This window comes from Rhizopus microsporus (genome assembly GCF_002708625.1).
Source record: "Rhizopus microsporus ATCC 52813 unplaced genomic scaffold scaffold_16, whole genome shotgun sequence".
Classification (NCBI taxonomy): Eukaryota; Fungi; Mucoromycota; class Mucoromycetes; order Mucorales; family Rhizopodaceae; genus Rhizopus; species Rhizopus microsporus.
Window position 1 is genome coordinate 472,979 of NW_019671931.1, and position 26,991 is coordinate 499,969.

The 26,991-nt window shown below is 36.2% G+C and overlaps 11 protein-coding genes across 11 annotated transcripts; 5 read left to right on the forward strand and 6 right to left on the reverse strand.

The window, feature by feature from the left end:
• Nucleotides 1-2,130: 2,130 nt before the first annotated feature.
• On the forward strand, nt 2,131-2,728 carry RHIMIDRAFT_245967 (uncharacterized protein; the record flags this gene model as incomplete). The annotated part of the gene is made up of 4 exons (XM_023610256.1): nt 2,131-2,273; nt 2,331-2,411; nt 2,479-2,581; nt 2,639-2,728. The coding sequence occupies 4 exons, from the start codon at nt 2,131-2,133 to the stop codon at nt 2,726-2,728; spliced, it is 417 nt and encodes a 138-aa protein (XP_023463479.1).
• A 130-nt stretch (nt 2,729-2,858) lies between these two features.
• Nucleotides 2,859-3,555, forward strand: RHIMIDRAFT_206375 (small nuclear ribonucleoprotein polypeptide A'; the record flags this gene model as incomplete). Its single annotated transcript, XM_023606898.1, has 3 exons — nt 2,859-2,937; nt 2,998-3,038; nt 3,091-3,555. The coding sequence occupies 3 exons, from the start codon at nt 2,859-2,861 to the stop codon at nt 3,553-3,555; spliced, it is 585 nt and encodes a 194-aa protein (XP_023463480.1).
• Nucleotides 3,556-3,622: 67 nt separating this feature from the next.
• Nucleotides 3,623-4,412, reverse strand: RHIMIDRAFT_45984 (uncharacterized protein). Its single transcript, XM_023615272.1, has 3 exons — nt 4,181-4,412; nt 3,984-4,105; nt 3,623-3,930 (listed from the first exon to the last, which is right to left on the reverse strand). The coding sequence occupies exons 1-3, from the start codon at nt 4,251-4,253 to the stop codon at nt 3,718-3,720; spliced, it is 408 nt and encodes a 135-aa protein (XP_023463481.1). The 5' UTR covers nt 4,254-4,412; the 3' UTR covers nt 3,623-3,717.
• A 230-nt stretch (nt 4,413-4,642) lies between these two features.
• On the reverse strand, nt 4,643-5,052 carry RHIMIDRAFT_240447 (uncharacterized protein; the record flags this gene model as incomplete). Its single annotated transcript, XM_023609377.1, has 2 exons — nt 4,643-4,986; nt 5,046-5,052. 2 exons carry the CDS (start codon nt 5,050-5,052, stop codon nt 4,643-4,645), a joined length of 351 nt encoding a protein of 116 aa, XP_023463482.1.
• Nucleotides 5,053-5,294: 242 nt separating this feature from the next.
• Nucleotides 5,295-7,088, reverse strand: RHIMIDRAFT_315318 (uncharacterized protein). Its single transcript, XM_023614989.1, has 5 exons — nt 6,741-7,088; nt 6,457-6,636; nt 6,216-6,428; nt 5,651-5,984; nt 5,295-5,573 (listed from the first exon to the last, which is right to left on the reverse strand). The coding sequence occupies exons 1-5, from the start codon at nt 6,990-6,992 to the stop codon at nt 5,440-5,442; spliced, it is 1,113 nt and encodes a 370-aa protein (XP_023463483.1). The 5' UTR covers nt 6,993-7,088; the 3' UTR covers nt 5,295-5,439.
• Nucleotides 7,089-7,377: 289 nt separating this feature from the next.
• RHIMIDRAFT_262440 (uncharacterized protein) lies at nt 7,378-8,416 on the reverse strand. Its single transcript, XM_023611606.1, has 6 exons — nt 8,280-8,416; nt 8,184-8,220; nt 7,949-8,129; nt 7,575-7,875; nt 7,459-7,506; nt 7,378-7,398 (listed from the first exon to the last, which is right to left on the reverse strand). The coding sequence occupies exons 1-4, from the start codon at nt 8,287-8,289 to the stop codon at nt 7,861-7,863; spliced, it is 243 nt and encodes an 80-aa protein (XP_023463484.1). The 5' UTR covers nt 8,290-8,416; the 3' UTR covers nt 7,378-7,398; nt 7,459-7,506; nt 7,575-7,860.
• Nucleotides 8,417-12,336: 3,920 nt separating this feature from the next.
• On the forward strand, nt 12,337-13,983 carry RHIMIDRAFT_294230 (coth-domain-containing protein; the record flags this gene model as incomplete). Its single annotated transcript, XM_023614066.1, has 1 exon — nt 12,337-13,983. The coding sequence occupies one exon, from the start codon at nt 12,337-12,339 to the stop codon at nt 13,981-13,983; it is 1,647 nt and encodes a 548-aa protein (XP_023463485.1).
• A 168-nt stretch (nt 13,984-14,151) lies between these two features.
• Nucleotides 14,152-15,944, forward strand: RHIMIDRAFT_245975 (adenylyltransferase; the record flags this gene model as incomplete). The annotated part of the gene is made up of 10 exons (XM_023610257.1): nt 14,152-14,351; nt 14,378-14,611; nt 14,682-14,756; nt 14,809-14,926; nt 14,979-15,087; nt 15,121-15,201; nt 15,247-15,413; nt 15,471-15,524; nt 15,572-15,749; nt 15,802-15,944. The coding sequence occupies 10 exons, from the start codon at nt 14,152-14,154 to the stop codon at nt 15,942-15,944; spliced, it is 1,359 nt and encodes a 452-aa protein (XP_023463486.1).
• A 440-nt stretch (nt 15,945-16,384) lies between these two features.
• RHIMIDRAFT_245976 (uncharacterized protein) lies at nt 16,385-16,921 on the reverse strand (the record flags this gene model as incomplete). The annotated part of the gene is made up of 1 exon (XM_023610258.1): nt 16,385-16,921. One exon carries the CDS (start codon nt 16,919-16,921, stop codon nt 16,385-16,387), a length of 537 nt encoding a protein of 178 aa, XP_023463487.1.
• Nucleotides 16,922-17,125: 204 nt separating this feature from the next.
• Nucleotides 17,126-19,446, forward strand: RHIMIDRAFT_245977 (uncharacterized protein; the record flags this gene model as incomplete). Its single annotated transcript, XM_023610259.1, has 6 exons — nt 17,126-17,208; nt 17,255-17,414; nt 17,441-17,900; nt 17,950-18,334; nt 18,383-19,331; nt 19,393-19,446. 6 exons carry the CDS (start codon nt 17,126-17,128, stop codon nt 19,444-19,446), a joined length of 2,091 nt encoding a protein of 696 aa, XP_023463488.1.
• A 73-nt stretch (nt 19,447-19,519) lies between these two features.
• On the reverse strand, nt 19,520-23,765 carry RHIMIDRAFT_245978 (WD40 repeat-like protein; the record flags this gene model as incomplete). The annotated part of the gene is made up of 17 exons (XM_023610260.1): nt 19,520-19,626; nt 19,678-20,003; nt 20,062-20,195; nt 20,243-20,735; nt 20,763-20,871; nt 20,923-21,176; nt 21,226-21,625; nt 21,676-21,841; nt 21,898-22,006; nt 22,075-22,230; nt 22,283-22,496; nt 22,552-22,862; nt 22,978-23,036; nt 23,089-23,205; nt 23,255-23,460; nt 23,511-23,571; nt 23,619-23,765. The coding sequence occupies 17 exons, from the start codon at nt 23,763-23,765 to the stop codon at nt 19,520-19,522; spliced, it is 3,369 nt and encodes a 1,122-aa protein (XP_023463489.1).
• Between the last annotated feature and the right edge of the window lie 3,226 nt (nt 23,766-26,991).

Consider the following 26,991-nt stretch of genomic DNA (forward strand, 5'->3'; position numbering starts at 1 on the left):
CACTCCAGAATGCTGCTGAAGAAAGTTTGCCAAATGGTCATCCCATTTAACTTGATCGGGATGCATCGCTTTACGTCTCTTCGCCCACTGTTTCATCAGCCATGATCCATTAAATTGAAGTGCTCTTGTGAATAAATAGAGCATTACAGACTGTCTTCGACGCTTGTCTCTATCAAATGCCAGGGACAATCCTGCTACACACCCTGCTACAAATGCATTGAGTTTATCTGATTCTTTATCTTGGGTCTTTCTAAAATGTCTCATTGCGCACAAGATTCCTTTATAGCCACTGATAAATGAGCCAAGAAATAAAGCAAAACACATCGTATCTCTAAAATAAGCTTAGTAAGCACATACATATTTATCTGTATTCTTTAGTAAATACCTTCCTGCCATTTGCTTTAAAATACCAGGTCTAAAAATATCATTAAAATCATGCATAGCGTATGCGCCTTTATTACGTTACCTTTTTATTATCTTTCCAGTCAAAAGGCTCGGTAAGATAGCAATTAAATACTTTACTGTAAACGCAACACTGAACGCCTTTATAAAACCTCTTGTACAGTTTTGTGTACAAGTTTTTCCCACATGACGACATAAACTAGGTTTCTCTGCCTCTGCAGCTGTAATTTCGAGATTAAGTCGACGAAGATTTTGACTATAAATTGACATTAGAAACTTTCAGGCCATAGGCAAGACAAACCATTCACCTGCTCAATCGCCTAAGTTTCTCTTGAAAAGAACGTATGGACGCGATAACAGCTTCAGTTTCTTGATCTGTAAGTAATTTCGAAACTATTTGTGCCAAGCTTTCCAGAAAGTTTTCATAGTAAGAAGCAGGAATAGGAGGCCCTCCTCCACTACCGAGTGCTGACATGTGTCAATAAATAAAAGAGAAAAGAAAGACAAAAGAAAACAAAAAAGCATTTATTTTCTCATCACATGATGCTTATAGAGTCAATTTAGCCCGCCAAGTGATGTGCTACCCCATACATTTCTCTGGCGAATGGTCTGTGCTCATTAGTAACAATAGGAGACTATTTCTTCTTACGTGTACTCTTTTGGCCTCATTTGGTATTAAATAAAGGCAAGCAATTCCCTTTGAAAACATTGTGCTTCCAACTCTCGAAACTTGAATAGTTGTTATCATTGCTATTTTAGGCCGTGGACGTCTTTTCAATAGTATCCCTTTATCCCATATCAAATGCCCCACATTGGATAGCAAACAGGCCTTCTCCTTTTTCTTTCCTAATAGTATAGTCATCCACTCGTAAAGAGAACCAAGATGCGATTATGCAACAGAAAACAACTTTTTTCACTCGTATAAATAAGATTGGAATACACATTTTGCCCAAAATGATTTCGCCAGAAAAAAAAAGTATATCCAGGAGAAGTTGTCAGGACACCTGAAGGCTGGCCATTACCATGCCTCTCTTGTATATATACCTGGTCACACATTCATATACATTGTCCATTATGCCTCCCATTCTCCATCTTAGATCATCTGCTGCTCCTTCTTCATAAACTTTCTACGAGCCCTCGGGTTTCCCAAAGGTACGCTGATTATTGTTGGCTTTATTGGCCAATCACCTGTTCCATTCTTTCTGACACATATCAGCTCCAATAAGGTTGCTTTCTCAAAGAAACCAAATAAAATATGATCTATTCAATCAGCTACTCTTGCCATTATTGTCAAACAAGCCATGCAAAAGGCTGAAACCAACATGAAAACATATAAACCACACTTTAGTTGATTATCAATATTTTCCTCCAACTTGATAACATGTAATAATACATAAAATGAACTTGATATTTTTGAGAGAAGATAAATGTGGTCAACACTCTGAATAAGAAGTAACTGAAATATTACAGTTCTTTTATATTTCATTCTTTTACTTTTGACAAACTCTCTTTCATCATTTATTGTCTGAAATTATCATTTTTCTATCAGTGTACGAATGATATGAGAATAAAGTGTAGACGACATCTCTCTCAGCAGATACACTAGAGCGATTTTGAAATAGATTCGGCTGTGACTATTTAATCTGGCAATTTAGCGTTCCCGACACTTTAACTAAGAAATTGGTCCTAATGACGAAAGGACTTTTTTCTTTTCTTCTTCTTTACATTATGCAATCCGACGAGATTTCCTCCAATGAAGCCAGAAATTTACTAAAGGAACAATTAAATGAGCTTTTACAGAATTTGTTTGAACTAAGTGTCATTGTTTATGATTTTCAGCCTGACGGAAACAGACTCGTATGGAAGAAGATGTAAATGATAGAAATTGAATAAAATAGAGAAAGCGGTTAACAATATACAATATACAGAAACAGCATAATCGAACACTATAAAGAGATTAATGAGTTAAGAGAAGGGATAACTGAATATATTCCAGAAGAAGTTATAAAGTAAAGTCTTTATATCTTTAGGCTCTTTTTTTGCTTTTTGTTTTGCTAAAGTATATTTATTATATAGTTATGTAGAACATGGTAGAAACCCTGAACTATTTACACAAAACTTTGTAGAAAGAACAGCTACAGAAAATCAGTTTACAAATGGCAAAATTAAAGCAGTTGATGTAGGATATTTTGTTGTCTCGCTCTCTTTTTTTCTTTCTTTAATCTCTATGTTTTAGGAATTCAAGCAATTGTTAACTGAAGAATTTACAAAGTCCTTTCCTGATCTCTATGATTACGAGGATGCTATCGATACCACCACTTCATAATAATCATTTCTATTTAAATACAATAAAGTCGCCCTCAGTCTGAGGATACCTTTTTCTCAGACAGCAACAAGCCACTTTGTAAAGTTACGCCGCCCCATATTTTCAGAAAACGCTACTTTCTTTCTTCAAGATGAAATTAACCGCAGACTTGATTAACAATAGCCTTTCACACATCAATCCCTTAGGTGACCGTGAACTCATTCTTCGAGGTTTTGTTTCATCAAACCAATGACCTATATTACGTATATTGATGACTTTTTTTGTTTTAGATTTGAAAATACCAGCTATTGAAAATCTCGGTGTTACTAAAGTAAAAGAACAAGAACAGGAAAAGACAAGTGTTGACATTATTATTATTCTAGGATTTAAACGACACAATTGACTTTACAAACAATGACCTACGCGTTTTGGGAAACTTTCCACGTTTAAACAGACTCAAATGCTTATTACTTAATAACAATCGCATCACCAGAATTGAAAGTGGACTGGAGACTTATGTTCCTCATTTGCATACCATCATCTTGACAAATAATGCAGTTGCTGAATTAGGCGATTTAGAGCCATTGACAAAACTGAAAAAGTTGACACATTTAAGTTTATTAGACAATCCCGTAGCAAAGAAACAACACTATCGCTTATATGTTATTCACAAGCTCCCACAGCTTCGTGTATTAGACTTTAATAAGGTGAAGCTGGCAGAGAGAAATGAAGCTAAAAAACTATTCAGCACAGAGCAGGGAACAGACAATGATTTGGCTAGATCAATTGGAGAAAGCAAGTCAAAAACATTTGAACCTGGAGAAGGATTAAGCAATGGAACAAAATAAAGTATTTTGGTAGGGGTGTTTTTCCTCTTAGTTTATAGAGATTATATATGTTGACGATTCTTGTGCATAATAGGATATCAAGATGACGCAAGTTTATTGTTCATTAAAGCCACTCAATATGAAATAAATCAAACCTTCTCTTCCTTTTTTTTAAACGATAATTTAATGCTCTTCGTCTGGTAAAGCATTAAATGTCATTTGTAATTCCTTCATTTTCATGCCTACTCTCGTTTCAACTTCCTTACGCATTTCTTCAGAAGGCAATTCACTCAAGAATGCATCGTATGCACTCATTACTTCTTTGACTGCCTTCTCTGCTGCAACCCGCTCTTCGTGATAGTAGGTTGTTCCTTGTGATTCTTCTGCATATTCCAGCTATGATGTATTGTTTGTAAGGAATTATTATATATATATCCTCGCTGTCATACCTCGTCCTTTGCGATGCTAAATAGCTCTTCGATATGATTCATTGATTCTTCCAACTCAGTTTTAGTACTGACGTCGTTCTGTCGGCAATGAATGGTACTTGATATGGCCCTTCTTGTGCCAACTTTTAAAAGTAGTATATGTAGTCAGAACAATGATTTTTGTGATTGTATCTAAAGTATACATATATAGTACTTACTTGCCATAGTATATTGCTGTCTAAATAAAGCATGTTTACTGGTGAATGTAGACAATGAGATTAACCTGTTCATATTATGCCTTTGCAAAGAAAAACATAAAAATAGAAGAAATGAAGTTCCGCTTAGAGATTGCAAAATCTGGTATTACAGTCATATATACAGTTAGGCTGGTGGTTATTGGCGGTTACAATTGTCGAAAGACAAGATTTAATTTGTCGGTTAGTGCCAAACAAATTGTTGTTCAAGTACGAATATGAAAAATAAAAAGAGATTTACTCCATTACACTTAATAATGCGGTGCTTAACTGAATTACATAGTGCTTTACTTTTTGCAACGTTTTCGTAGAGTTGAAGTTTAAAGTAATAAATATTTTATTCAATGTAAATTCAGAATAAGTGTACACAATTACAGGACGATGATAAGTATCTGCAACGATCTGAGGACAGGTAAAACTTGTGAATCACAACGAACGGTTATTGTTGCAAGATGAAATGCGGGAAGAAAGTCTAGCAATCATAGCTTGACGTTCAAAATCTATGGTGCTACTATCACCAACTGCTTTATACAAGGTATTATAATTCTCTTCATGCATATATGTTGCTAGCATATCTTCTTTCATCAGGATCCAGTTGTCTTGGGTCTTGTATGCATCAAAACTTACTGCACGAAATCCGCGGTTGCCATCTCCGCTTACGCTATGAATAGCATTTATAGCATTGATTGGATTTGCATCCAACCACTTGTACGCATCGTCACGAATTGGATTGGTATAAGTGAATACTCGATTAGAATAAGGACATTGTTCTAGTCAACAAACATCATATCATCAAGCTCTGTATTTTGTTACAACTGTTGTTACTTACCCATCATATTGTTGAGATTCACGTTTAATCTCTGACTTTACACCTAAAGAAGGATTTTCATCAATTGGAGTCTAAGCTTCATCATCAGTAGGAGTAATATAAATTCCATCAGAATTTTTAACAACTAGAGTGATCTTTCTTTTCTTTTGGCCCAAGGCCAGATGTATCTCTTCTAATTCTATCAGTCTTTTCTTCTTTTTCTATCTTTTCTTTTCTTTTTTTAATTTCTTTTTGCTAACTTTTCTCAAAGTGCCCTTTATAAATCTGCAGCGTTTGGTTCCACTTTTAACTCCCTTCTTAGAAGAGTGTCTACCTTTTCTATTCAAGTTTGTTGAAGGTGGCTTGAGCTGATCAATATTGATTACTGGATTTTTAATTTGTGAATAAGCTTCCTCTAAAACTTTAAGTGCATCGGCAACCTGTTGTTGAGTTGCAAAATCCCTGATAGTGGAATATGTATCATGATGCAAAGTTTTTCAGCTTTCAAAAAGAGTTGCATCTTGTAACTTAGATGTTCGTTAGCGTCATCTAAAAATTAAAGTGAATAGAAACATTATGGATTAAACATTTTGTTTTTATGTAAATACGATAGTATTTATACATACCTTTTCCTTCATTTGATGGAGATGTTTTGTTTTGAGCTTCATTGCTATCATCTTTAGTTACTACGTCGTCAACATCTTCATTATCACCTTGAGTACTATCTTGTTCTTCATTTGTGGCAAAACTAACTCCATTATCTGTCTTGTCATCATTAAATTCATCTTCATCAGTTTGTTCAAAATCCAAATCATTTATAGTCGTAAAAGAAGAATAGATATCATCAGCATTTAGTAATAAAGTAGAAATAACAACATCATTTTCTTCGAAGGCAATAACAGGTAATTCAGAAGTAAATTTGTCGTCCTTAGCGACTGTTTCCTTACTTTGGCCATCTTTCTTTCAATTAGTAGAAGGAGCTATTATTATACATAATCAATTTGATGTAGTATCCGAATTTATGAAGTATCATCATAATTACACGAGAGCTTTGTGATCTTGATTGTTGTATCATTCTTTATTTTATTAGTTCGAATTATACAACATAAAATAAAATACAGTAATATAAAAGCTTTTTTTTTTTGATCCTTTATCTTCTTGAGTGATAATATAACAAACAAACAGACGAACCGAGAAGAAACAGGGAGAAGAGGGCGGGAACAACCAAGGCCACTTGGTGATGTTGCGGCGAGATTGAAAACCTCGCTGTTGTTGAACAGATTTTGACTGAACAGTAGAAGCGTTGTCAGTAGTGGTATTAGATGTCGTCGTGTAACCACTAAAAGTCGAGCCTCTAATGGATACTAGGACAAGATCTGGAGCGTCTACGTGTAGAAGCTTGAGCTGCTCGAGACAGTTTGATGTGATCCACCATATCTTTGGGGTCCAAGAGGTAGCTCTGAGATTCATCAGAAGGGGGGCCGCAAGAAGTGGAAATACCGCGGAACATGTTAGAAGTACGTTGCTTGGTAATATGCGACGCCAGGTCGAACAGAAGCTCGTGAATAACCTTGACAAACTCCATAGATCGCTTATGAATAGTGTCCAGATTCTACCGATTGTGAATCAGTCAATAAGGTGAGTAGGACCAGAGAGACGATACTGGATATCATGCAATTGAGTATCAAAACAACGAGCGGGACCTGACAGGTCAACCTTATTGAGTTCAGGTGGATCGTAGGCACGAATGGTGTTCTTAGGGCACTCAAAGAGGAAACACCGGCGCTCAGTATCTGGAAGAGGACGACGAAAGAAATCTTCCTCAATGAAGGGGCGACATTCCAAAAGAGCTGAAGAAGGAGTGAAATCAGCCCCGGGAGACCGAACGATCACGTTGGGGTCTTCCTGTAAGAAAGGGGAAGACACGAACTTAGCTCCCAAGGAGGAAAGGCGGTTAAAGGCTTCCATGGCTCATGCAGGAGGCTCGACTTGATCGTAACCATTGTTCTCAGTATTCATAATTTGACAACGGGCTGTCTGGGTGCGTACAAATTTGAAGGAAAAGAAGATGAAGGATCAAAAAAAAAAGCTTTTTATATTGCTGTATTTTATTTTACATTGTACAATTCGAGCTAATAAAGAAAAGAATGATTACAACAATCAAGATCACAAAGCTCGAAGTGTAATAAGCAAATAAGAAAAAGAATTCCACAAACTTAGCATTTATTGTGATCTAGACTCCCCATCCTCTTAAAAAAACCATGTAGTCGTTTAAATAATATCCGTTCACATATTTAGATATAGTATTATATTTCAAAACAGGTACAAAAGATGTATTTATTTTTTACATCTTCTTAGCAAACTATTCCTGGAGCTACATAACATGCACACTCTTTATCACAATCATCAATCCATAAACCCGTATTTAACTTACCCTGTTTATCTTCTGTATTGCTGTTCAAATCCTGAGCTGTTTCAAAATCTGGAGATGTATATATTATGTATTACTAACTTGTAGAATTATAAACAAATTTATAGTGAGGATCTTACCTTCATCACGTTCAAATCTTCAGCGTGGATCAATTATATCCAAAGGCAAAATATTAAAATTATTGGCAGTAACGCAAGGACAAGGTAATCTATACGTTATACGATCATAACAGTTACAGTTTTCACCTTTACTTACAAAATCAGGCTGAAGGACTTTAATTGCGTTGGTTCTAATTATATCCATGGCAAACCTGATAGTGTTAAATTGCAACTTGGAAAATTTAAACTCATTCTTTTCGTCGAAAAGGTTTGAGTCAATACTTGGCCTTTCTACTTGCAATTGACGTTAACGATCTTCTCTCTATTTAATATTAATCACAAGAAAAATCAGAACTTCTGTTAAAGTAAATCAATAACCCTTTCTAGTTTCTTACCTTCTTCTGATAATAGTTATGCATTCTTGTCAAATTCAACTTAGCAGCTGACTGATATCCTAATACTCTTTTTAAACCAGAATGAAAGCTTTCAGCTCTTCCTGAATTTCTGTTTCCCATATGAACATGTGTGTTTGCATAAATACCAACCCAATGTTTCTTTTCCTCTTCGTCTAACAAACTGAAAATTTCTTTAAATATAGGATATTAATTTCAAGTCGTTATTTTAACTTACGTTTCATCTAAATACAACAATGTAGCCTTTCTATTTTCTTTAAAATATGTAGGTGTATTAATAATATTTATTAAATCCTTCAAAGCTTCATCATACCTCTTTTCATTCCAACTCGAAGCAACAGCATGAAATTTTTCTTGAGCCAAAGTCTAAAATAAAAATAAAAAAGTTTAATAGCTTTATCTAGCTAATCTAATTAAATTTGTATATTTAGCAGCGCTCAAAGATCTAAAGAGACAGGATTCGAAAAAAAATTTTATTATATATTATCTGAAAGTAAAGAGTGGCACGAAAGAGCCTTTACCACCTCTTCTTCTTCTTCCACTTCGGCAACTGTTTGATTATACATATCCATGCCATTAGACCATAAGCTAAGTATTATTTATTTGTTCTAAAAATCCCCTCTTTCTACCATCAATAAAGGTTTATAAATTTTTATTTGCTTCTTTTTATTTTTTTGAAAACTTTGAATTGCAACGTGAATGGTGATGACGTGTTTGATGAGATAATCATTATAATAACTTGAGTATAATCTTACAGTAGGGCATACATTCTACTTTACATTCCTCTATTGCATTTGCTGAGAATAAGAGTACTGACAACAATAGTAGCTACTAACATATCATTGATAAATAATCACATTGACCACATTTATCATACTGACAACAATAGTATTCCCTATAAAACTCTCACACAAATTTAATTTAATAATATTCAGCTCTTCTTAATAATCTAATTCGCAAGTCATCGACTTAATAGCCTTTTTTCAATAACACTAAAGCTGAATACAACAGGTGAAAGCCCTTTTCTTCTTGAAACTGATCCAAAGAAATGGGATATACACCAATATTACAAGGATCTAGAGAGAAAAAATCCACTTGCTCCATTCTGTGAATTGATGAGAGCTTTAAAGAAATTTTTAGAAGCAGTTGAAGCTGAAGGAAATGATAACCAACGAAAAAGTGCTAGCAAATGCATTGAAAATTGGAAAGTATGCTCGTATGCCCACTACCTAAGTAAATATAACGGCAATTTCCTAACTTTATCTACTTTCACAGGCATTAAAATACAATATCAAGCATTCAAAGCGCCAAAAAGGCTCCATGGTTACGAGCAATTCCTCTGGCAATATAAACATAAACCAGCCAACTAACGACGTTACCATTTATTACCATGAAGATTCTGAGAGTGATAGTACAATCAGCAGCACTGGTAAAAAAGTTCATGGTCATAGGAAAAAGAGGGCTTACCTTGTGGGTGATTACGACGATTCTGACGCGGAAATTCTTGCTGAAGAAAAGGTAACGAATAGTACTTAAATGTATGATAGTATGTACTAACTCTCAATTTAAAGTGGATGATTGGTAACGAAAATGCGACACATATTGTCAAGGATTTTAAATCAAGGTCTATAAGGCTTGACCAGGGAAAAAATCCCCTTTCAAATGCAAGAATTTTATAAGTTCTTTTTTGTTATTGTCTAAAAGATATTAAAGCGTACATTAGGTCTCTTTCTTCTATTTATTTAGTTTCGGACACAAAAGCGTTTTTTAACTAAAATCAGTCCAAGCAAAAAGAACATGATTTTGCTAGATTCGTTGGCCCCTTTTAAGATCTCAACACTGTCAGATAATATCGTTTATGTATGTCATAAAGTTCAAAGAACTTCACTTCAGCCTTCTGAAGAAGTAGATGGTATTATATTGAATTCAAGAATTGAGGCCAAAACGGACAACGACAACGATTTAAAAAGATGTGTGCAAATTCTTGAAAATTTAACTGAAGCACCTACTATGTCCTTAGTTGAATCAAACATTATTATCAACACGACTAATCTTTTTTTATTTCATTATATTCCTCAAGATAACCACATGGAATGGTAACAATGTAAATTTTTGACAAATACTCAAAATGTGAACAGCTTTTTTATTGGCTTACGTATAATTTGAAGTATGAAGACGCCAAGGGCGAGTATCAAACAGTAAATCCAGATTGTGTGTTTTAAATTGATGCCGATGATAAACAAAACTATGAGATATCCCTTATGGAGGTAAAAGGCTATCCAGTAAGAATTAAACGACTTTGTGAAACTTGGAAAACAGCTGCAAGTAGCTACAACCAAACTTATCAGCGTTGGTGTGGTGGATCCCATAGTTATTGGTTTACTCGTGGAAGGTGAAAACAGGCTAAAACAGAATTGAACATTTACTAACTGTTTTTCAAAGGGGTTCATGCAGAAATGTATGTAATGGATCTTTCTTATAATGGCATTTATAGAATGATAAACGTTGGCCAATTTGATTTTCCAAGAAATATACAGAATGACCTGTTACTTGTTCCCGTCCGTATGGAAAACATGTCGCTCATGTTTATCAGTATTTAAAAGGTTTACCTGCATTCATTTTGTAAAACCAATAGTAAACTAGGACATCATTTGCGAAACACATCAAAAGCTCTACTCGGCATTGGAAGTCAATAATAAAAAACATACAAGTAAAAGTCATTTTACACGGATATTGTGTAGTCAGCCAACTATACCGGCAAGCTCATCCCAAAAAAAAAAAAATCTACGCTTTATTCACAAATTATTCGCACACTGATAAAAAAAAAAGATAATTTCAGATGACAAATAATGATAAAAGAGAGCCCATCAGAAGCAAAAGAATGAGATAAAAAAGAAATGATTAGTAAATCAGTTTTTTACATTGATATTAAATACTTACATTACAAAGAAGAGGATTTATAAGAGAAAAAGAGAAGCAATAAGAGTGAGTAAACCTGTAAAAGAGGTTATTAATATCTTATCTGAAGCGCACTATAATGAGCCAGCGATAATTGGCCAGGAGAAGGTGGCGAGAAAAGAGAAGAGCAAGGAAGAGAGAGAGCAAGAGAAAGCAAGTGAGAGAGCGGCCAAAGGAGCGGAAGGGGTTAAATGAGTGTATGAAACCAAAGCTTGGTAAGAACCAAACTACTCCCAGCTAGCATCAGTACTGTTTTCGATTTTATGATCTATAATACTACATATCAGCTTCTTACAAGAGTAAATCATATAACATACCTTAGGACTAGCTGGGGAATAGCTGGTCATACTTTTTGGTCCAAGAAGTCAAGACCAGACTATTTGTATAAAGTCTCTAACAACTTTTTCAGCTATGTGTTATTCATAAGTGTTGACCACATTTATCTTCTCTTCTCTCAAAAAGACAAAATTCATTGCCTTTTTAATAATAAAGAAGACATAGAAAATCAACTAAAGTGTAATTGTTATTGATCTTGTAATGTGCGATTAATTTCTGAAAATGGTATATGACTAATTTCTTGCTCGCCTCCTAATGCCATGTACTATTGTAGATTCTCTGTCCTTCCTTTTAAGCCTACTACCAACTTACAAACCGCGTTTCTTCTCTCGTGCTTCCTCTTGGCTCTCTCGTTGGCCAATTATATGTAATATCCTTTACGGACTTGATCACCTATGCCACGGACAAGATATGCCACCTCCACCGCCTGACTTAGGGCGAAAGCTCCTCCAATGGCTTCCACCACCTTTTCTCTCCTCTTAACTTCTTACGACCTAATCCTTGCTCTGTACTCTTCTTTTCTTCCTTTTCCCCTTTGATCTCAAACAAGTTTTTAGACTCTATGTACTTTCTTATCTGGCCCGGGCGGGACGAAATTATATAGTTTCAATGCGCCCGTAGTGGTCTTTTTATTTAATTTAATAAAAATGGTTGTTTAATCGTATGACAAATTTCTTTTTTGGTATTCAAACGCCACTTTTGCCCGCGGAGACAGAAAAGCTTGGCTTGTTCTCGGAAAGACCAAATACACCGAGAGAATGAACGAGATTGTTGGTGAGCAATAGATAATTCGATCTCAGAGTATCCCAACTGTACCAAGCTGCTTAAGTATAAAAGAAGCCTCATCTTTTACTGAAAAACTACGAAAATATGCTATTTTTATCAGCAATGAATCTCAAGTATTTAATTTTATGTAAGTGTACTTTGCTGGTAGATCCAATGATTATGTAGGGGTTACTTATACTAATGCGCTTGCGCTAGTGTTTTGCACACTGACCTTTGTATGCGCACAAAAAGGGGTAGCAGATAAACACATCAAATACAATGTCATTGGCCTTTTAAGCCCATCACAATCAATGGCCGTTATTGTGGACAATGTCACTTATGCTTTAGAGCTCAATTCGCCTAGCACAATCCTTTACACTGGTAGTGCACCTGTGGCTCGTCAAGGTTACAGATACACCAAGATTAAAAAATTAGACAACAGCACTATCAGCGAACCATTCCTTCGATCTCCTGTGGAAACAGACACAGTGAACGAATTCTTCAATAGAACATGGAACAAGAAGCAGATTGCGCCACTACCTACTGTATACAAACCATTGCCGTTTATTCATCGCATCTCTTCTAAATTGCATCAAGAAGGAGAGATCCCCACCATACATATTATTGCCAACGAAACAGAGGTCGCCCTAATGCATCGTAACGCAACTCAAGATATAGAGATCAAAACAAGCGTGTCTTATGTCTCTTTGAATGACAGTCTATCTTTCCAAAATGTTGGATTCTCAATTGCAGGTGTCAGCTCTCGAATGATGCCAAAAACCTCTTACAATTTGAAACTACACAAAAAGGACAGGATCTATGGTTATAGACGTATCAAGTTAAGAGCTATGGCAATGGATCCATCTTATATGCACGAGAAGCTTGGTTATGGTATGGTCAAGTCTTTGGGTCTCATCTCAACCGACTTTTCCTACTGTCGTGTCTTTTTGAATGACCAAGAAATCGGACTGTTTGGCTTGATCGAAACATTTCAAGATCCTTGGACTGCTAACGTATTTGCTGATGGTGACAAAGACTACAAGGGCGGCAATCTTTATCAAGGTGTGGGCTCTGGTACGAACAACACTGGAAGCTTAAACTACCTAAGCAACTTGACTGCGTATGAGAATGGGCAATACAAGATAAAGGCTGGCAACAAGAAGGACTATGCTCCTCTTCAAGAATTGACCAAGTTTATTGCCGACGCTCCTGTCAATGGCACTAATGCAGTGGATGCTTGGAAGTCCAAACTGGATATGGATTCCGTTATTCGCTCCATGGCTCTTGAAATTCTTAATGCTTACTCTGACGGATACATATATAATGCCAATAACTATTACATTTACCAAGATCCTTCCTCCAAGAAATACATCTATATTCCATCAGACCTGGATTTGACCTTCAACGTAGACTCGTCCGGTGGGATATCTCTTATATCTGGCAATTACTCTGCCATCCCACATATTTATGACCGACCATTGACAAACAAGATGTTACAAGTTCCAGAGTTCAAGCAACAGTTTGAAGATATGCTGATTAACGTCACCAAGCAGCTTATGAACCCCACAGCAACCAATGATCATATCAATAGTCTTGCTGATATGCTTCAAGAAGATGTCGCTTGGGATGCTGTTGTTCCACGTCTGGGAACTGGTTTTACTAATGGCTTAAAGTTTTTGAATATTACAATTGTCAACGGAAGGGTGCCACAAGACCTTGATGTAGAGTCTTTGGTGCGTAAAATGGCGTCCAGTCTGATGTTTAGTCAGATTCCTTTAAGCAATAATTCTGCTGCTTTAAAAGGTTCAGTTGACTTGATGACATACGTTTTGAAAGGACTACCTTTCTCACAAGCAGTCAATGGTCCCAGTAACAATAGCGCATTTATGGCAATCAAGGAATTCATTTACACCATGAATCAAAATATCTCCAAATTGTACAACCTTACAACAAATTAAGCCCTTATTCTCTCAAGCTTATCTGCATCATTTTTTTACACTATAGATTTTTTAAATAAACGTTCAATTTTTTTAATGAAAGAAGGAGTGCGCCTGTAAAATGAGCTGAGTTCAAATCACCTGACTTCCTCTCTTTACTGCCTTTCATTTAAGTTGCTTCATAAATCAATGGAGGATTTGAAAAAGGAAAACGAATTACTTCGTAAACGAGTTGCTGAACTAGAACAACAACTTTATGCTAAAGCACCTACTGCACTCACACCTCAGCAGAAAGCCGATCCTTTTGAAAAAGTAGACAAACTAACTAATCAAGAAATTTATCGATTTGGACGTCAATTAGTAACACCCAACTTTGGCTATGAAGGCAAGTAAATGACCATGATATAAAATAGAGGACTAAACCATTTATTTTAGCTCAATTAAAGCTACGCAACACTTCCTTTCTGATTGTTGGTGCAGGTGGATTGGGAGCACCTGCTGCGCTCTATTTGGGAGCAGGCGGTGTCGGTCGATTAGGCATAGTAGATCATGATGAAGTGGATATCAACAACTTGCATCGGCAGGTTATTCATACTGAAGCACGTAAAGGGATGAATAAGGCAGTATCTGCTGCTGTTGCAGTCAAGGCGTAAGGAAACACTGCACTAGGGAATATGTGTGATCGATTTTATCTAATCTTTTTTTCTTTTTCTTTTTAGTATATATCCTGATGCTGATGTTATTCCTTATGCATATACGCTGGATAGAACAAATGCTTTGGATCTTATCAAACGGTACTGTGATCACTGAATAGAGTTGTAATCATACTTACCTTGTGTATAATAGGTATGACATCATTATTGATGCTACAGATAATATCACTACTCGCTACTTGCTCAGTGATGCTGGTGTACTTGCTGGTAAACCAGTTGTTTCGGGCAGTGCCTTGAGAACAGATGGACAGGTTAGTTCAACATTAAATATAGCATGCAGCTGCCCTCATTCATACACTATAGCTTACTATCTACAATTATAACAATGGACCATGTTTCCGTTGTCTACATCCAATTCCACCACCTGCAGCTGCTGTTGGTAAATGTGTAGACAATGGTGTTGTTGGCGTAGGTAAGTCCATTTATATACTACGTTTATCGATAGAATCTCATCTCTCTACAGTACCAGGTGTCATTGGCATTCTACAAGCACTTGAGGCCATCAAAGTAGCAATAGGCTCAACAGGTAAAGCTGAACACGATGTGTAACATTTGCTAACAAAAATGACAGCTTTGAATGATCCAAGCTTTTTGATTTTTAGTGCAATGAGTAATCCGATGTTTAGAACAATGCGTCTTCGCCAAAAGAAGAAGGACTGTGCTATCTGCGGAGAGAACCCAACGATTACGGAATTAATTGACTATGTTCAATTTTGCCAAGGCGAAGCGAACGATGATGTAACAATGAACAGAGTTGATTAAAAGGAAAAAAGGAAGACTTATTGTTTACTATAGGTTGTTAGTGAGCATTTATTGAAAAGAGAAGAACGTATTGATGTGGACGTAAGAGTGTGTTTGCTTGGTTGTGTACATTAACTCATAAAAAATGGTAATAGGAATATGATGATATACTAAAAAATAAGCGCCCACACGTTCTACTTGATGTTCGACCCAAAGTTCAGTATGACATCTGTCATTTGCCCAACAGTATTCATATCCCTATTGATGAATTAGATAACAAGATGGACAAAGTAAAGGAGGCAATGAAAGAACACGAAGTGACTGATAAAGATGGTAAGAGTTGTCTATGTAATCATCATAAGTTTAGGTATTGACACACAAACAGTGTATGTTATCTGTAGACTAGGCAATGATTCACAGATAGCAGTGAGAATGATGCAAAAGAAAGGAATTGAACAGCCAAAGGATATCATTGGAGGTTTATATAGATGGTCTATGAAAGTGGACAATACTTTTCCTATTTATTAGTTTTTCCTTGCTCTAAAGCCACCGACAATGTCCCAGCCAAGGATGATGATATATAAAACAAAAGAAACAAAGCCAAAGAAGATGGAGGTATTATAGAAATCACACCAGTGATCAAACCCACCTGGTGGACAACGGTATTTAGCTATTTCGACTATAATACCAATACCCCACAAGAGTGCCATAAATAAATCACATAATATCAGTATAAATCGCTTCATCTTATCCGTTTTTCCAAATCTTCTAAACAAGTAAAAAAAGACATGAAATCCAGAGTAAATGATGGACATGATGGCCTATGTGTATATATATGCAAAACAATCAGCCACAGCTTGCTTTGTTTTTTTGTAGTTAAATACATTACCACTGCAAAGAGGTAATAAAAGCATGCGCTACTATCCAATGGAACAGAATGACCAGAGTACTAAAAGAAGCTTAGTTTTTTATACGTTATTTCCCTTTTTGTTGGATCTTACAGGTGATGCTCCTGCTGCAAAACCCAAGTGTCCGACAGCAAAGATAAACAAAATAATTCTAAGCAACACTCTCAATTTGGATGGCTTTGTTCGTGTGGCTGAAGGTAAATTAACAGATTCTGCCTTGGTATTATTATTATTATTATTATTTATATCATTAATGGTAGCAGTAGTATGAGTAGGCTGAGGAGAATAAGCATTGGCTAGTGTAGGTGAATTTGCATAAGGTGTACCAGAATACTGGTAAGCATTTGTATGATGCTGTGGCTCATCCAATGTCTTGTTGGACTCTTGCCAAGCATTTGCAACAGGTGGTTGTTGGTAAGCTGAAGGAGAAGGCATACGTTGAGTGCCATAAGGGGAGCTGGAGACTAAAGTTGGTGTTTCCTTAACTCTTGGCGGAAGTGCAGGAGAAGAACTGCCTTCATATGCATTCCCATATTTTGGCCCACTATCAGACCAAGGATTATGACTTGTATCTTCAAACGGGTTATTGTGACTCATCTTGAAGAAGAAGAAGAAGAAGAAGAAGAAGAAGAAAATAAAAAATAAAAGAAAATTGTAAAATAGACACCAGTGATCGTACCACGATTTTGCTGTACGTCATTATAAACTATTTCATTCACCGCTCTTTTGTATATATCTCCATGATGAAATATGAAAATAAAGTTTTTCTTTTCTTTTCTCTCTTCTTTTTAAACATAAAAGATGGTCTTAAACGCCTTTACTCTTCAACGCAAATATCCTCAACTACAAGTAAATGATATAAATAGTCTGATAGACCAATTCAAGTAAGTCACTTGACTCTTTTATTGTCTGTTTCTTAATGCATCCTAGCGAGATTGATTTGGATCAAGACGGCTACCTTGATTATAATGAAATTCAAAAGGCTTGTAAAGAAACTGGTTACAGTAGTAACTATGATGAAATTAGAGCTACTTTGAAAGATGTCAGCACAAATACAGTTGGTAAAATTGACGTGGAAGAATTTATCGAGGTAAGACTATAATAAAATTAAAGAAGGGGGTCATAGAAGGGTCTAATAAGGGGTTGGTGAGAGGGAAAAGAATTAAAAAAAAGGGGGAAACTATGTCAGTGCGCTTTCTACAACTATGTCAATATGGTCATTGTCATAGGATAGAACGCGTATGGAGTCATGAAGCGTCGGTTATTAAAAAAGAGAGAAAAAGAGCAAGACAAAGAAAATTCTATGCCAAGAGTTCCTTTGATGCTAATCCTACTTCTTTCTTTTCTTGGCAGCTCGCAGCAAAGTTAAAGGCTGGAGGCAATAAGGGTGCATTTGATGTCCATCAAAACAAGATTAAGGTTCATGGAACCAATGCAAATGTTACACATACCATCAATGACGATGAACGTACAGAATTCACAAGACATATCAATGGCGTTTTAGCTGGAGACCCTCATATCGGCAAGCGTTTACCTATTCCAACAAACACAATGCAAATTTTTGATGAGTGCAAAGGTATTTTATGATGATAATAAGAGGCGTATAGGACTAACATGTGCAACAGATGGTCTCATTCTTTGTAAGCTGATCAATGATGCTGTACCCGACACTATTGATGAACGTGTACTTAATGTCAAAACTAAGCTTAATAACTTCCAAATGGTTGAAAATAACAATATCGTTATCAACTCTGCCAAAGCTATCGGCTGTTCTGTCGTAAACATTGGTCCAACAGATATCATCGAAGGTCGTGAACATTTAATTCTGGGTTTAATCTGGCAAATCATCAAACGAGGATTGCTGAGCAAGATTGATATCAAACAGCATCCTGAATTGTATCGTCTTTTAGAGCAAGATGAAACACTTGACGAATTCTTGAGATTGCCTCCCGACCAAATCTTGCTAAGATGGTTCAATTATCACTTGAAAGCTGCCGGATGGGAACGAAGGTAAGAAAAGCTATACTTAGAAAAAATGATTTTCTCAATCTAGTGTAGAGTTTCCAATTTCTCCAAGGATGTCGCTGATGGTGAAAACTATACAGTTTTGCTCAATCAACTCAAGCCCGAGTCCTGTTCTCGTGCACCATTACAAGAGCGTGATCTTTTGAAGAGAGCCGAAATGATTTTAGATAATGCTGAAAGAATCAACTGTCGTAAATACCTGACACCCACTGCCTTAGTGGCTGGCAACCCCAAATTGAACTTGGCCTTTGTTGCCCACTTGTTCAACACACACCCTGGCTTGGATCCCTTGACAGAGGAAGAAGCACCCGAGATTGAGCCATTTGATGCAGAAGGCGAGCGTGAGGCAAGAATGTTTACTCTTTGGCTCAACAGTCTGAACGTCGAACCTGGTGTATACAGTCTCTTTGACGATTTACAGGACGGTTTGGTCCTGCTTCAAGCCTTTGATAAGGTTGTGCCTGGTATTGTCAACTGGCGCGCAGCGAGTCGTAAACAACCTCTCTCTCGCTTTAAACAAATTGAAAACTGTAACTATGCTGTCCGCTTAGGACAAGAGCTCCATTTCTCTCTTGTTGGTATTCAGGGATCAGACATCGTGGACGGACAAAGAACACTCACTTTGGGTCTTGTCTGGCAACTCATGCGTGAGAACGTCGTTCATACACTTCAATCACTCAACAAGAATGGCCGTCCAGTGAGTGATCAAGATCTTGTCCGCTGGGCTAATGAAACAGTTCAACGTGGTGGCAAGAATAGCAGAATGACCTCCTTCAAGGATCCTTCACTTAGTACAGGTGTATTCTTTTTGGACGTGCTTAACGGTATGAAGCCTGGTTATGTGGACTACAGCATGGTTACGGATGGAAGAACCGAGGAAGATGCATTTAACAATGCAAAACTTGCTATCTCTATTGCTCGTAAGGTGGGAGCTACTATTTTCCTTGTACCTGAAGATATTGTCGAAGTCCGACCAAAGATGGTAAGTTTATATATATAGAAGTATAGTTTGATAAGTGACTAATTATATATGCACACAATAGAACTTGACTTTCATTGGTAGTTTGATGCAAGTCGATAAAGGAATTCAGCATTAAGTTTGTCGTGTATAATATTAATAATAATAAATACTTTTTATAAATCATGTATACATATACGACTTTTTATTTTTTAAACTGTAAAACTCATGATGAGGTCACATATCTTGAGCTTGACACATTTTGGTGAACTCCAATCAAACCTCACTTGTCTAATAATATCAGATGGTGCGAGTGAATCTAGATAGAAACAGCATAAGTAAAAAGAATAAAGAACACTATATCATTTACTGTTGGGCAAAGCAAAAGAAAATATCTTGTCAGGCTTATGAGATCCAGAAGAGCTCTTTCTTTGATGACTGGTGTGTGTTAAGCTACTGGTTAGCATGCCAAATAAGCTCATGTTCGTATGCCATACACGCACGCTTTGATCAAACAATGAACAGGTTGCGACCAATTTTGCATCAGGAGAAAAGGCCAGTGCAACAACGGGTCCTGTATGACCCTCTAATACTACTGAGCGAGTTGTCGTACGGATATCATACACCACGGAGGCCCCCTCTAGTGTTCCGACTGCGAGTTTTTGAGCACTACTACTAAAGTCTACAGATGGATACCTATCACAAAGAGGATGTGTTTAATAATCATGAAGGAAAAATCAGTCTCGTATATTACGTTTTCACCAAGTCATGAAGGACAGATGTTGCAGACTGTACCATAACTTCCCGCATATGAGGAACGTTAGGGTCCAATGTTTTGATGACGGCCTCAACCACATTATGGACATGCGAGTATAAAAGAATAGGCTCCTATAAAGTAGGTTAATAACAATACCACGATCATGTAATAATCTAACCTTTTTGATGAATATTCCAATAATTTTTAAGCAGCGTAAGCGATCTTCAAGTGACTTTGCGTGTGCTGTATCAAATGTTAACGTGCTTATTACCAAAGGCATATTGGTGATAGATATCTGGAATATAGCTGCTTTCGCACCACGACTAATAAGCGCCATCATTGGTTGAGAATCGGTAGCATACATGAAGAGTGTTCGTAAGACCTCGGCTGCATTGATATAGTTTTCCCATGTCTTGAATCCTTGACTAAGTAGTTCCATGGATGATAATGTTCGCGCCATAGACCCTGTCGATAATACATTGTTGTCGCTATTGTTAGTATCTAGATCGACATCTGATAAAAGAATTGTAAGGCTTAAAGCAGTTGACTTGCGTACACGAGGATCAAGAGTTTGTGGTTGATCGCAGCCCATGATGCCTAAAATAATCGATGCTCGAGCCATCATTTGTGGATTACTATTCTCAGAAGATGTAGGCACTATGAACGAAATACTGTTAGTACACATCTTTTAATTATACTTCTCTTTTTTTTGTTTTTGTTCTTTACAGAATGATTCCCAATAGTCAATGAGCGAATTTATATCATCTTGTGATAATCCAGTAACAGCACTTGAAAATAACGATCTCGCTATTTCATCTGTTAGTTAATTTTCTCTCTCTTTCTTTCTATTAGTATTACCTGATGAATCATGCCAGTACTTGCTTAGTAGTGATAGCGAAGGAAAGCAATATCGTTCACCAATGACTAATGGCAAAGACATTGCATACCCAGTGATTAAATCGGCACTTCTACTTTCTTGACCAGCCATAGAAATGACCACCTTTGCGAGTAGACTAATAGAAAGTAAGCGGACTGCGGTCACAGAAGGAGATATTGTCCAAGCTTCTCTCTCGTGTTTTAAAGGTGCAACGACGGATAAGTTTCCGTTTGTTCTATAAACAACGTAAGATATATGCATCAATCTTTTAGTTATTCAATTACCCTTTAATACCATAGCTTATATTCTGGTTCACCTGCTTAGATAAATTTAATGTTTGGTTACAGAGTAGTTCAAAAGCCTCATTTATATTCCATGAAGCAATGATGGAAATGATTGCTGTCATTAACTCAATCTTTTTCTCTTTTAGTTCCTCATCATGTTTAGGCTGATGACCGTCGTGAATATCCAAAGGATCATCCTTATCAGGTCTGAAAGAAAGAATATCTGGGACAACTGCATCAAATGCTGAAGAAGAAGTAGAAACTGATGCTTTCAAGACTGGATGGATCTGGTTATTTTGTTCGTGCACATTAAGTATAGATAGACGGGTATAGATGTCATGCACTAATCGGCGAATACTAAAAATGAATACTTGTGCAAAGTTATTGGGCACTTGTACATCTATTACAAGTATGTTAATAAGCAATCATTCTTTTTGTTTCCTTTCTTACTGCAATCATCGGTTACAATAGATTTAATCTGTACTGTATGTTTTCCATGATTAGAAGTTGAGGCAGTCTTTGACGCGCTTATATGGTTGATTGGCCATCTACTGTCTTCCATAACATCTGTCTTGCTTTTACCATAAAGTATACGATCTAAATGTGCAGTTTGCATCTATATATAAAAACAAATATAAATCACTTAGCTTTTGTCAATAGACCATACTTTACCTGCCACACATATGCACTATCATCACTATATCCAAGCACTACATAATCTTCTGCTGTTCTCCATTGAATAGCAGTTAATGGGTGCGGATGACCGGGGAATATAAACAAGCTAATACGTCATGATTAAATCTGGTTTATTCTAGTACTCATAGACAGTATGTGATAAAAGGCACTTACCACGTCATTGAATCAACCGAAATGAGTGCAACCGAGTTGTCTTGCGCAATAGAAGCTATACATCCTCTCACTCGTATGTCCTTTTGCTCGACTGGTTCAATAAAGGACATGACAGGTGTAGAATGAACAGCACAAGATGCAACAAATTTACCATCGCTAATGGTAATAATAATAAATACATGAAATAAAGATTACATTTCACGCTTACTTTAGATTCCAAATTTTTACAACACCATCAAGACCACCAGAGAGCAGATATTGCTGACCAGAGACTTGGTGCTCTGGAACAATCATGCAGGTAATAGCGCTTTGATGAGTCTTTTTAAAGACTCGTACATCATCTCGTTTGCCCAGATGATTAGAAACATCATTTAGATGTAGAAGAGCTAGTGACAATGGTACAACACAGATTTTTCCAGTGTCTAAAAGCATATAAAATAAGCAACAGCATATCATTCTGTGTGTAGTTTATATTACCGTAACCAATAGCTAAGTGATTTGTGTTTACTGGTTCAGTCACAGTGATACGTCCAAAGTTTGGATCCACTTCATCCTTTATTGGCCATATTTCTTTAAATGATATGTCTATAGAATAAGTCGTGTGTCCTTCTTGCTGTTGATCTATTGGTAAAGGAAGAATCTTGAATCCTGATTCTTCAGGATGATTGCAGACAATAAATGCGTAAAGTTCATCATTATTGGCATATACAGATATCTTTATGGATTTCGAATAAATATCACCTACAGGGCGAACAGAGGGAGGGTTTTCCTTTAGTAAATCACACAACCTTTTTTTTTCTTGTTTCATTACTTTTCTTATCCATCCGATATGTATGAACTAATACAGCACTTTTATAATACGTTAGATGAAATCATTGTATTTATGAGATGTTAAAAGCTTACTTATATTTACAACGATCCGTTGCTGATTCCTTGAGTTTGTAGTTGAATATGTCGCCGTGCTACAGAATATATATATAAGTGCTCCTGCGTTATTGCAAATGTTGTATCTACCTTTGTCCAAACAACCAGCTGATCTTTTGAATAAAAACCTCCGCCTGCCCAGCATGTCTCTGATTCAGCAGGAATAATGAACTGAGGCACAAACTCATTATCATATGATGCTATGACCTAAACCAACGTTAACCAAGTGAATACTAGAGCATAACAATATGTGTACCAGAATGTTCTTATTTGTTAGAACCATAAACAATCTAGGCAAGAATTTGTTTTTAACAACATCAAAGGCAGGAGAACAGGTTGTATCATCCAGTATTTTGGCAGATATAGCTTGATTTTTATACAAGGCATGTGTGCCGGTATCGAAATCCCAGATTTCTAAAACACCCTCCATTGTCACTGTCATCAATTGAGATTTGCCTGTATCTAGTTTGGTATATCAGCAACCCCTTTTCTCTCTTTTTGTTTGGGCTTACTTGGATCATCCAAATCAACACAGGTAACCCAATTTGAATGGCCGCCCCATACTCGAACAACCTAAAAGAGTTTCAGAAGAGTGTTCTCAAAGAACATCTTCAATTTACCTCGAGCGTTGCTGAGTTGAGTATGGATATCTCATTTGCTTGACCACAGCAAAATATGTCCTGGTTCAAGAACTGAAAAAGAAGATGCTTAATAATAGCCACTACCTCTCTTTTAACTTTACCTGAGGAAATACTTTGAGAGCACATGGAATGCCGAAAAACCCGTTTGGATTGACAACTTGACATCTTCCGTCTGCTGCATTCCAACGTATGATTTCTCTTTTTCATAAATTAACAAAGTAATGTAGTATAGACAGAGATCGCTGTTTTACCCGTCATCAGATGCACTAATAAGAACGTCTTCTGCTTTTGAATCTACTTTTGTATTTAAAATGCATAGAGCGACGATTGGCTTTTTATGACCAACTAGAAGTAATTTATACTATTTTCTGTAATGTTGGTACACTTGAAGGATAAATGTATACACATTTTGTTTCATTACTTGTAAAGAGTTATCCTTTATAGTATAAACCCATATATGACCGTCTCTCTGTCCAGCATAGATATTCGGATGGCTGTAGGCGATACAAGTAATATTTGGGTTCGAGAAGCCATGCCACACTACTAAAGGTAATGAAACTGAAGAAGTCATGGGCTGACAAAAGAAGAAAAAGAGAGAGAGATAGAGAATAAACAGTAGTATGGCAGTCAATCGAGGTTCAAAAAAGGAATTTCCATTTTAGTATAATTGTGTACTAGTTGATGGTGTAGCGGTTCCCTTCTTTCCTCAATTTACTAAAGGTAACTCATATCATAAACAAAGTACAATACTACATCAGACCTGCATGATTAAAGTATAGGATGCTTTTCATAATATACATGTGTGGCATAGATGCATTTACCACCCACTTTACTCTCCTAAGCTTATTCCTATCAAGTAAATTTTAGTCTATAGGCCAAACGTGACCAATTTCAGAATATTAAAAACGTAGCTACTAGAATATCAGAAGTTTATGATGAATACCTTTGAGCATGTATGCAGCACTTAGTATATGCCTCTGAAGTTTGAACACTTTTCAGAATTAATAAAAGCATAATAAAATTTATTAAAAACGAAGAGAAGAGCTTCTTCGTTTGTGTTTCTTCTCGATAACCAGCGCTTCTAACTCTCTTATGCTGGGCTCGAACCTCTTCATGCTTTCAAATTCGCCTATTGTAGTTTTTTTTTCTTGTTCTTGTCAAATACATATGCCGCTTGCGTTAAGCACATGAGAGAACGCCGAGTAACCAAGGCTTTCAAAGTGTATACTGAATTTGGAATCTGAATATTGGTCAACTCGGCCATAACGTATATACTATTGAATGCAAGTTCAGTGGTATAAAATGTTACACTAAGGCTTATACTTATAAAATATGAATACTGATACTTCTTCTTTGGTTAAAATCAATCATACCTTTTGATTGAAAAGTGAAGGACAATTTGCAGCTACCTTTGTTGATAGCATTTCTGCTAAAGCAGCCTAATCGGTACAAGTCCCAAGTAAGAGCACAGTAATTTTCTGTGGCCTCTGCAATCTTTGCTTCACCATAGCCAAGGTTTCTTTGCCATTGCGATTGGTTCATGATGGAAACTGTAACATCTGGTCTTTCATGTTCCTCCTGACAGTCTTTCAGGTTTGTTCTATTACATTCGATTAACAAAACTATACCTTTTCTATTCATGATAATATTATCTTTACCATTTAAGATGGGCTCCTTCTTCTATATTGCTCAGGAGTGAATCCAGCACAGGATCAACGTAAGTGCTCCAGACGTCTGTTTCATTGGAGCATCGTTCAATTGGTTCTCTTGATGGCGACTTTTCCATTCTGCAAAGGTTTAAAAAATATGAATTTAAGCATATAACGTCTTATGTAAGTATTTACTTACAGCCTTTTGATACCGTTGACCACGCTTGTCTTTATGCTCCCTATCTGGAGTGTCAAGCTGCACATATTGAAAACACTAACTTTTAGAGATACCTTTTCCAGTTAAAAGTCCTAAAGATAAAACTTAATGGTAAATATCCATTTCAAATAAATAAACAACAAATCCAAGTGCGCTTTTACATCTATAACTACCTGAATTGCGTCTATCTCTGCACCAGTAAACATCGGACAACCAGCAGTCCATAGTTTTATTTGCAATCTGTGTATTTTGTTTAATAGCTCCGTGCTAAACACGTAGAGCATCACTTCATTATTTTGGTATGACTTCAATAGCAAAATGTGTTGAAGTGACCTAACTTTATAGTTTAGTACGTGTCCTTAAGCTTATAAGATATATCTTATCAACGTAGTCCGAACAAGCTTTGCTCTATAGCCAAAGTGTCCTTGGCATTATCAACAACACTGTTGTATTTGTATAAAAAAAAAAGTCGACTACTAAGATAAATAATAACTAAACCAACTTGTTCTGTTTTTGCCATACACCATTTTCAGAAATTAATCGCACATTACAAGATCAATAACAATTACACTTTAGTTGATTTTCTATGTCTTCTTTATTATTAAAAAGGCAATGAATTTCGCCTTTTTGAGAGAAGAGAAGACAAATGTGGTCAACACTTATGAATAACACATAGCTGAAAAAGTTGTTAGAGACTTTATACAAATAGTCTGGTCTTGACTTCTTGGACCACAAAGTATGACCAGCTATTCCCCAGCTAGTCCTAAGGTATGTTATATGATTTACTCTTGTAAGAAGCTGATATGTAGTATTATAGATCATAAAATCGAAAACAGTACTGATGCTAGCTGGGAGTAGTTTGGTTCTTACCAAGCTTTGGTTTCATACACTCATTTAACCCCTTCCGCTCCTTTGGCCGCTCTCTCACTTGCTTTCTCTTGCTCTCTCTCTTCCTTGCTCTTCTCTTTTCTCGCCACCTTCTCCTGGCCAATTATCGCTGGCCCATTATAGTGCGCTTCAGATAAGATATTAATAACCTCTTTTACAGGTTTACTCACTCTTATTGCTTCTCTTTTTCTCTTATAAATCCTCTTCTTTGTAATGTAAGTATTTAATATCAATGTAAAAAACTGATTTACTAATCATTTCTTTTTTATCTCATTCTTTTGCTTCTGATGGGCTCTCTTTTATCATTATTTGTCATCTGAAATTATCTTTTTTTTATCAGTGTGCGAATAATTTGTGAATAAAGTGTAAATGACGATGTAATAAGGAGCTTTCTTTCGTCTTATTTACTGTATTTTTATTGATTATTGACGTTAATTTTATAAAACATTATCGAAAAATAAAAAAATTATTTACGTAAAAAGACGACAAAGAATATGTTTGAATAAAACGGCATCATGTCAAAAGAGAGAGAAAAAAGTATGCTAGTATTAGAGCATACATCCTAATATTAGTTTTGCTTACCACCAAGGTGCATTCT

What these genes read in the sequence shown, in the direction of transcription:
- RHIMIDRAFT_45984 (XM_023615272.1), bottom strand. Translation starts at nt 4,253, where the DNA reads ATGAACAGGTTAATCTCATTGTCTACATTCACCAGTAAACATGCTTTA. An exon ending in ACAGCAATATACTATGGCAA is followed by an intron (nt 4,106 to 4,180) that starts GTAAGTACTATA and finishes TACTTTTAAAAG; the next exon opens with TTGGCACAAGAAGGGCCATA. An exon ending in TTAGCATCGCAAAGGACGAG is followed by an intron (nt 3,931 to 3,983) that starts GTATGACAGCGA and finishes AATACATCATAG; the next exon opens with CTGGAATATGCAGAAGAATC.
- RHIMIDRAFT_315318 (XM_023614989.1), bottom strand. Translation starts at nt 6,992, where the DNA reads ATGGAAGCCTTTAACCGCCTTTCCTCCTTGGGAGCTAAGTTCGTGTCT. An exon ending in TCTTGGACCCCAAAGATATG is followed by an intron (nt 6,429 to 6,456) that starts GTGGATCACATC and finishes TGTCTCGAGCAG; the next exon opens with CTCAAGCTTCTACACGTAGA. An exon ending in TCCATCAAATGAAGGAAAAG is followed by an intron (nt 5,574 to 5,650) that starts GTATGTATAAAT and finishes TTTAATTTTTAG; the next exon opens with ATGACGCTAACGAACATCTA.
- RHIMIDRAFT_262440 (XM_023611606.1), bottom strand. An exon ending in TTGTTGTATTTAGATGAAAC is followed by an intron (nt 8,130 to 8,183) that starts GTAAGTTAAAAT and finishes AGAAATTTTCAG; the next exon opens with TTTGTTAGACGAAGAGGAAA.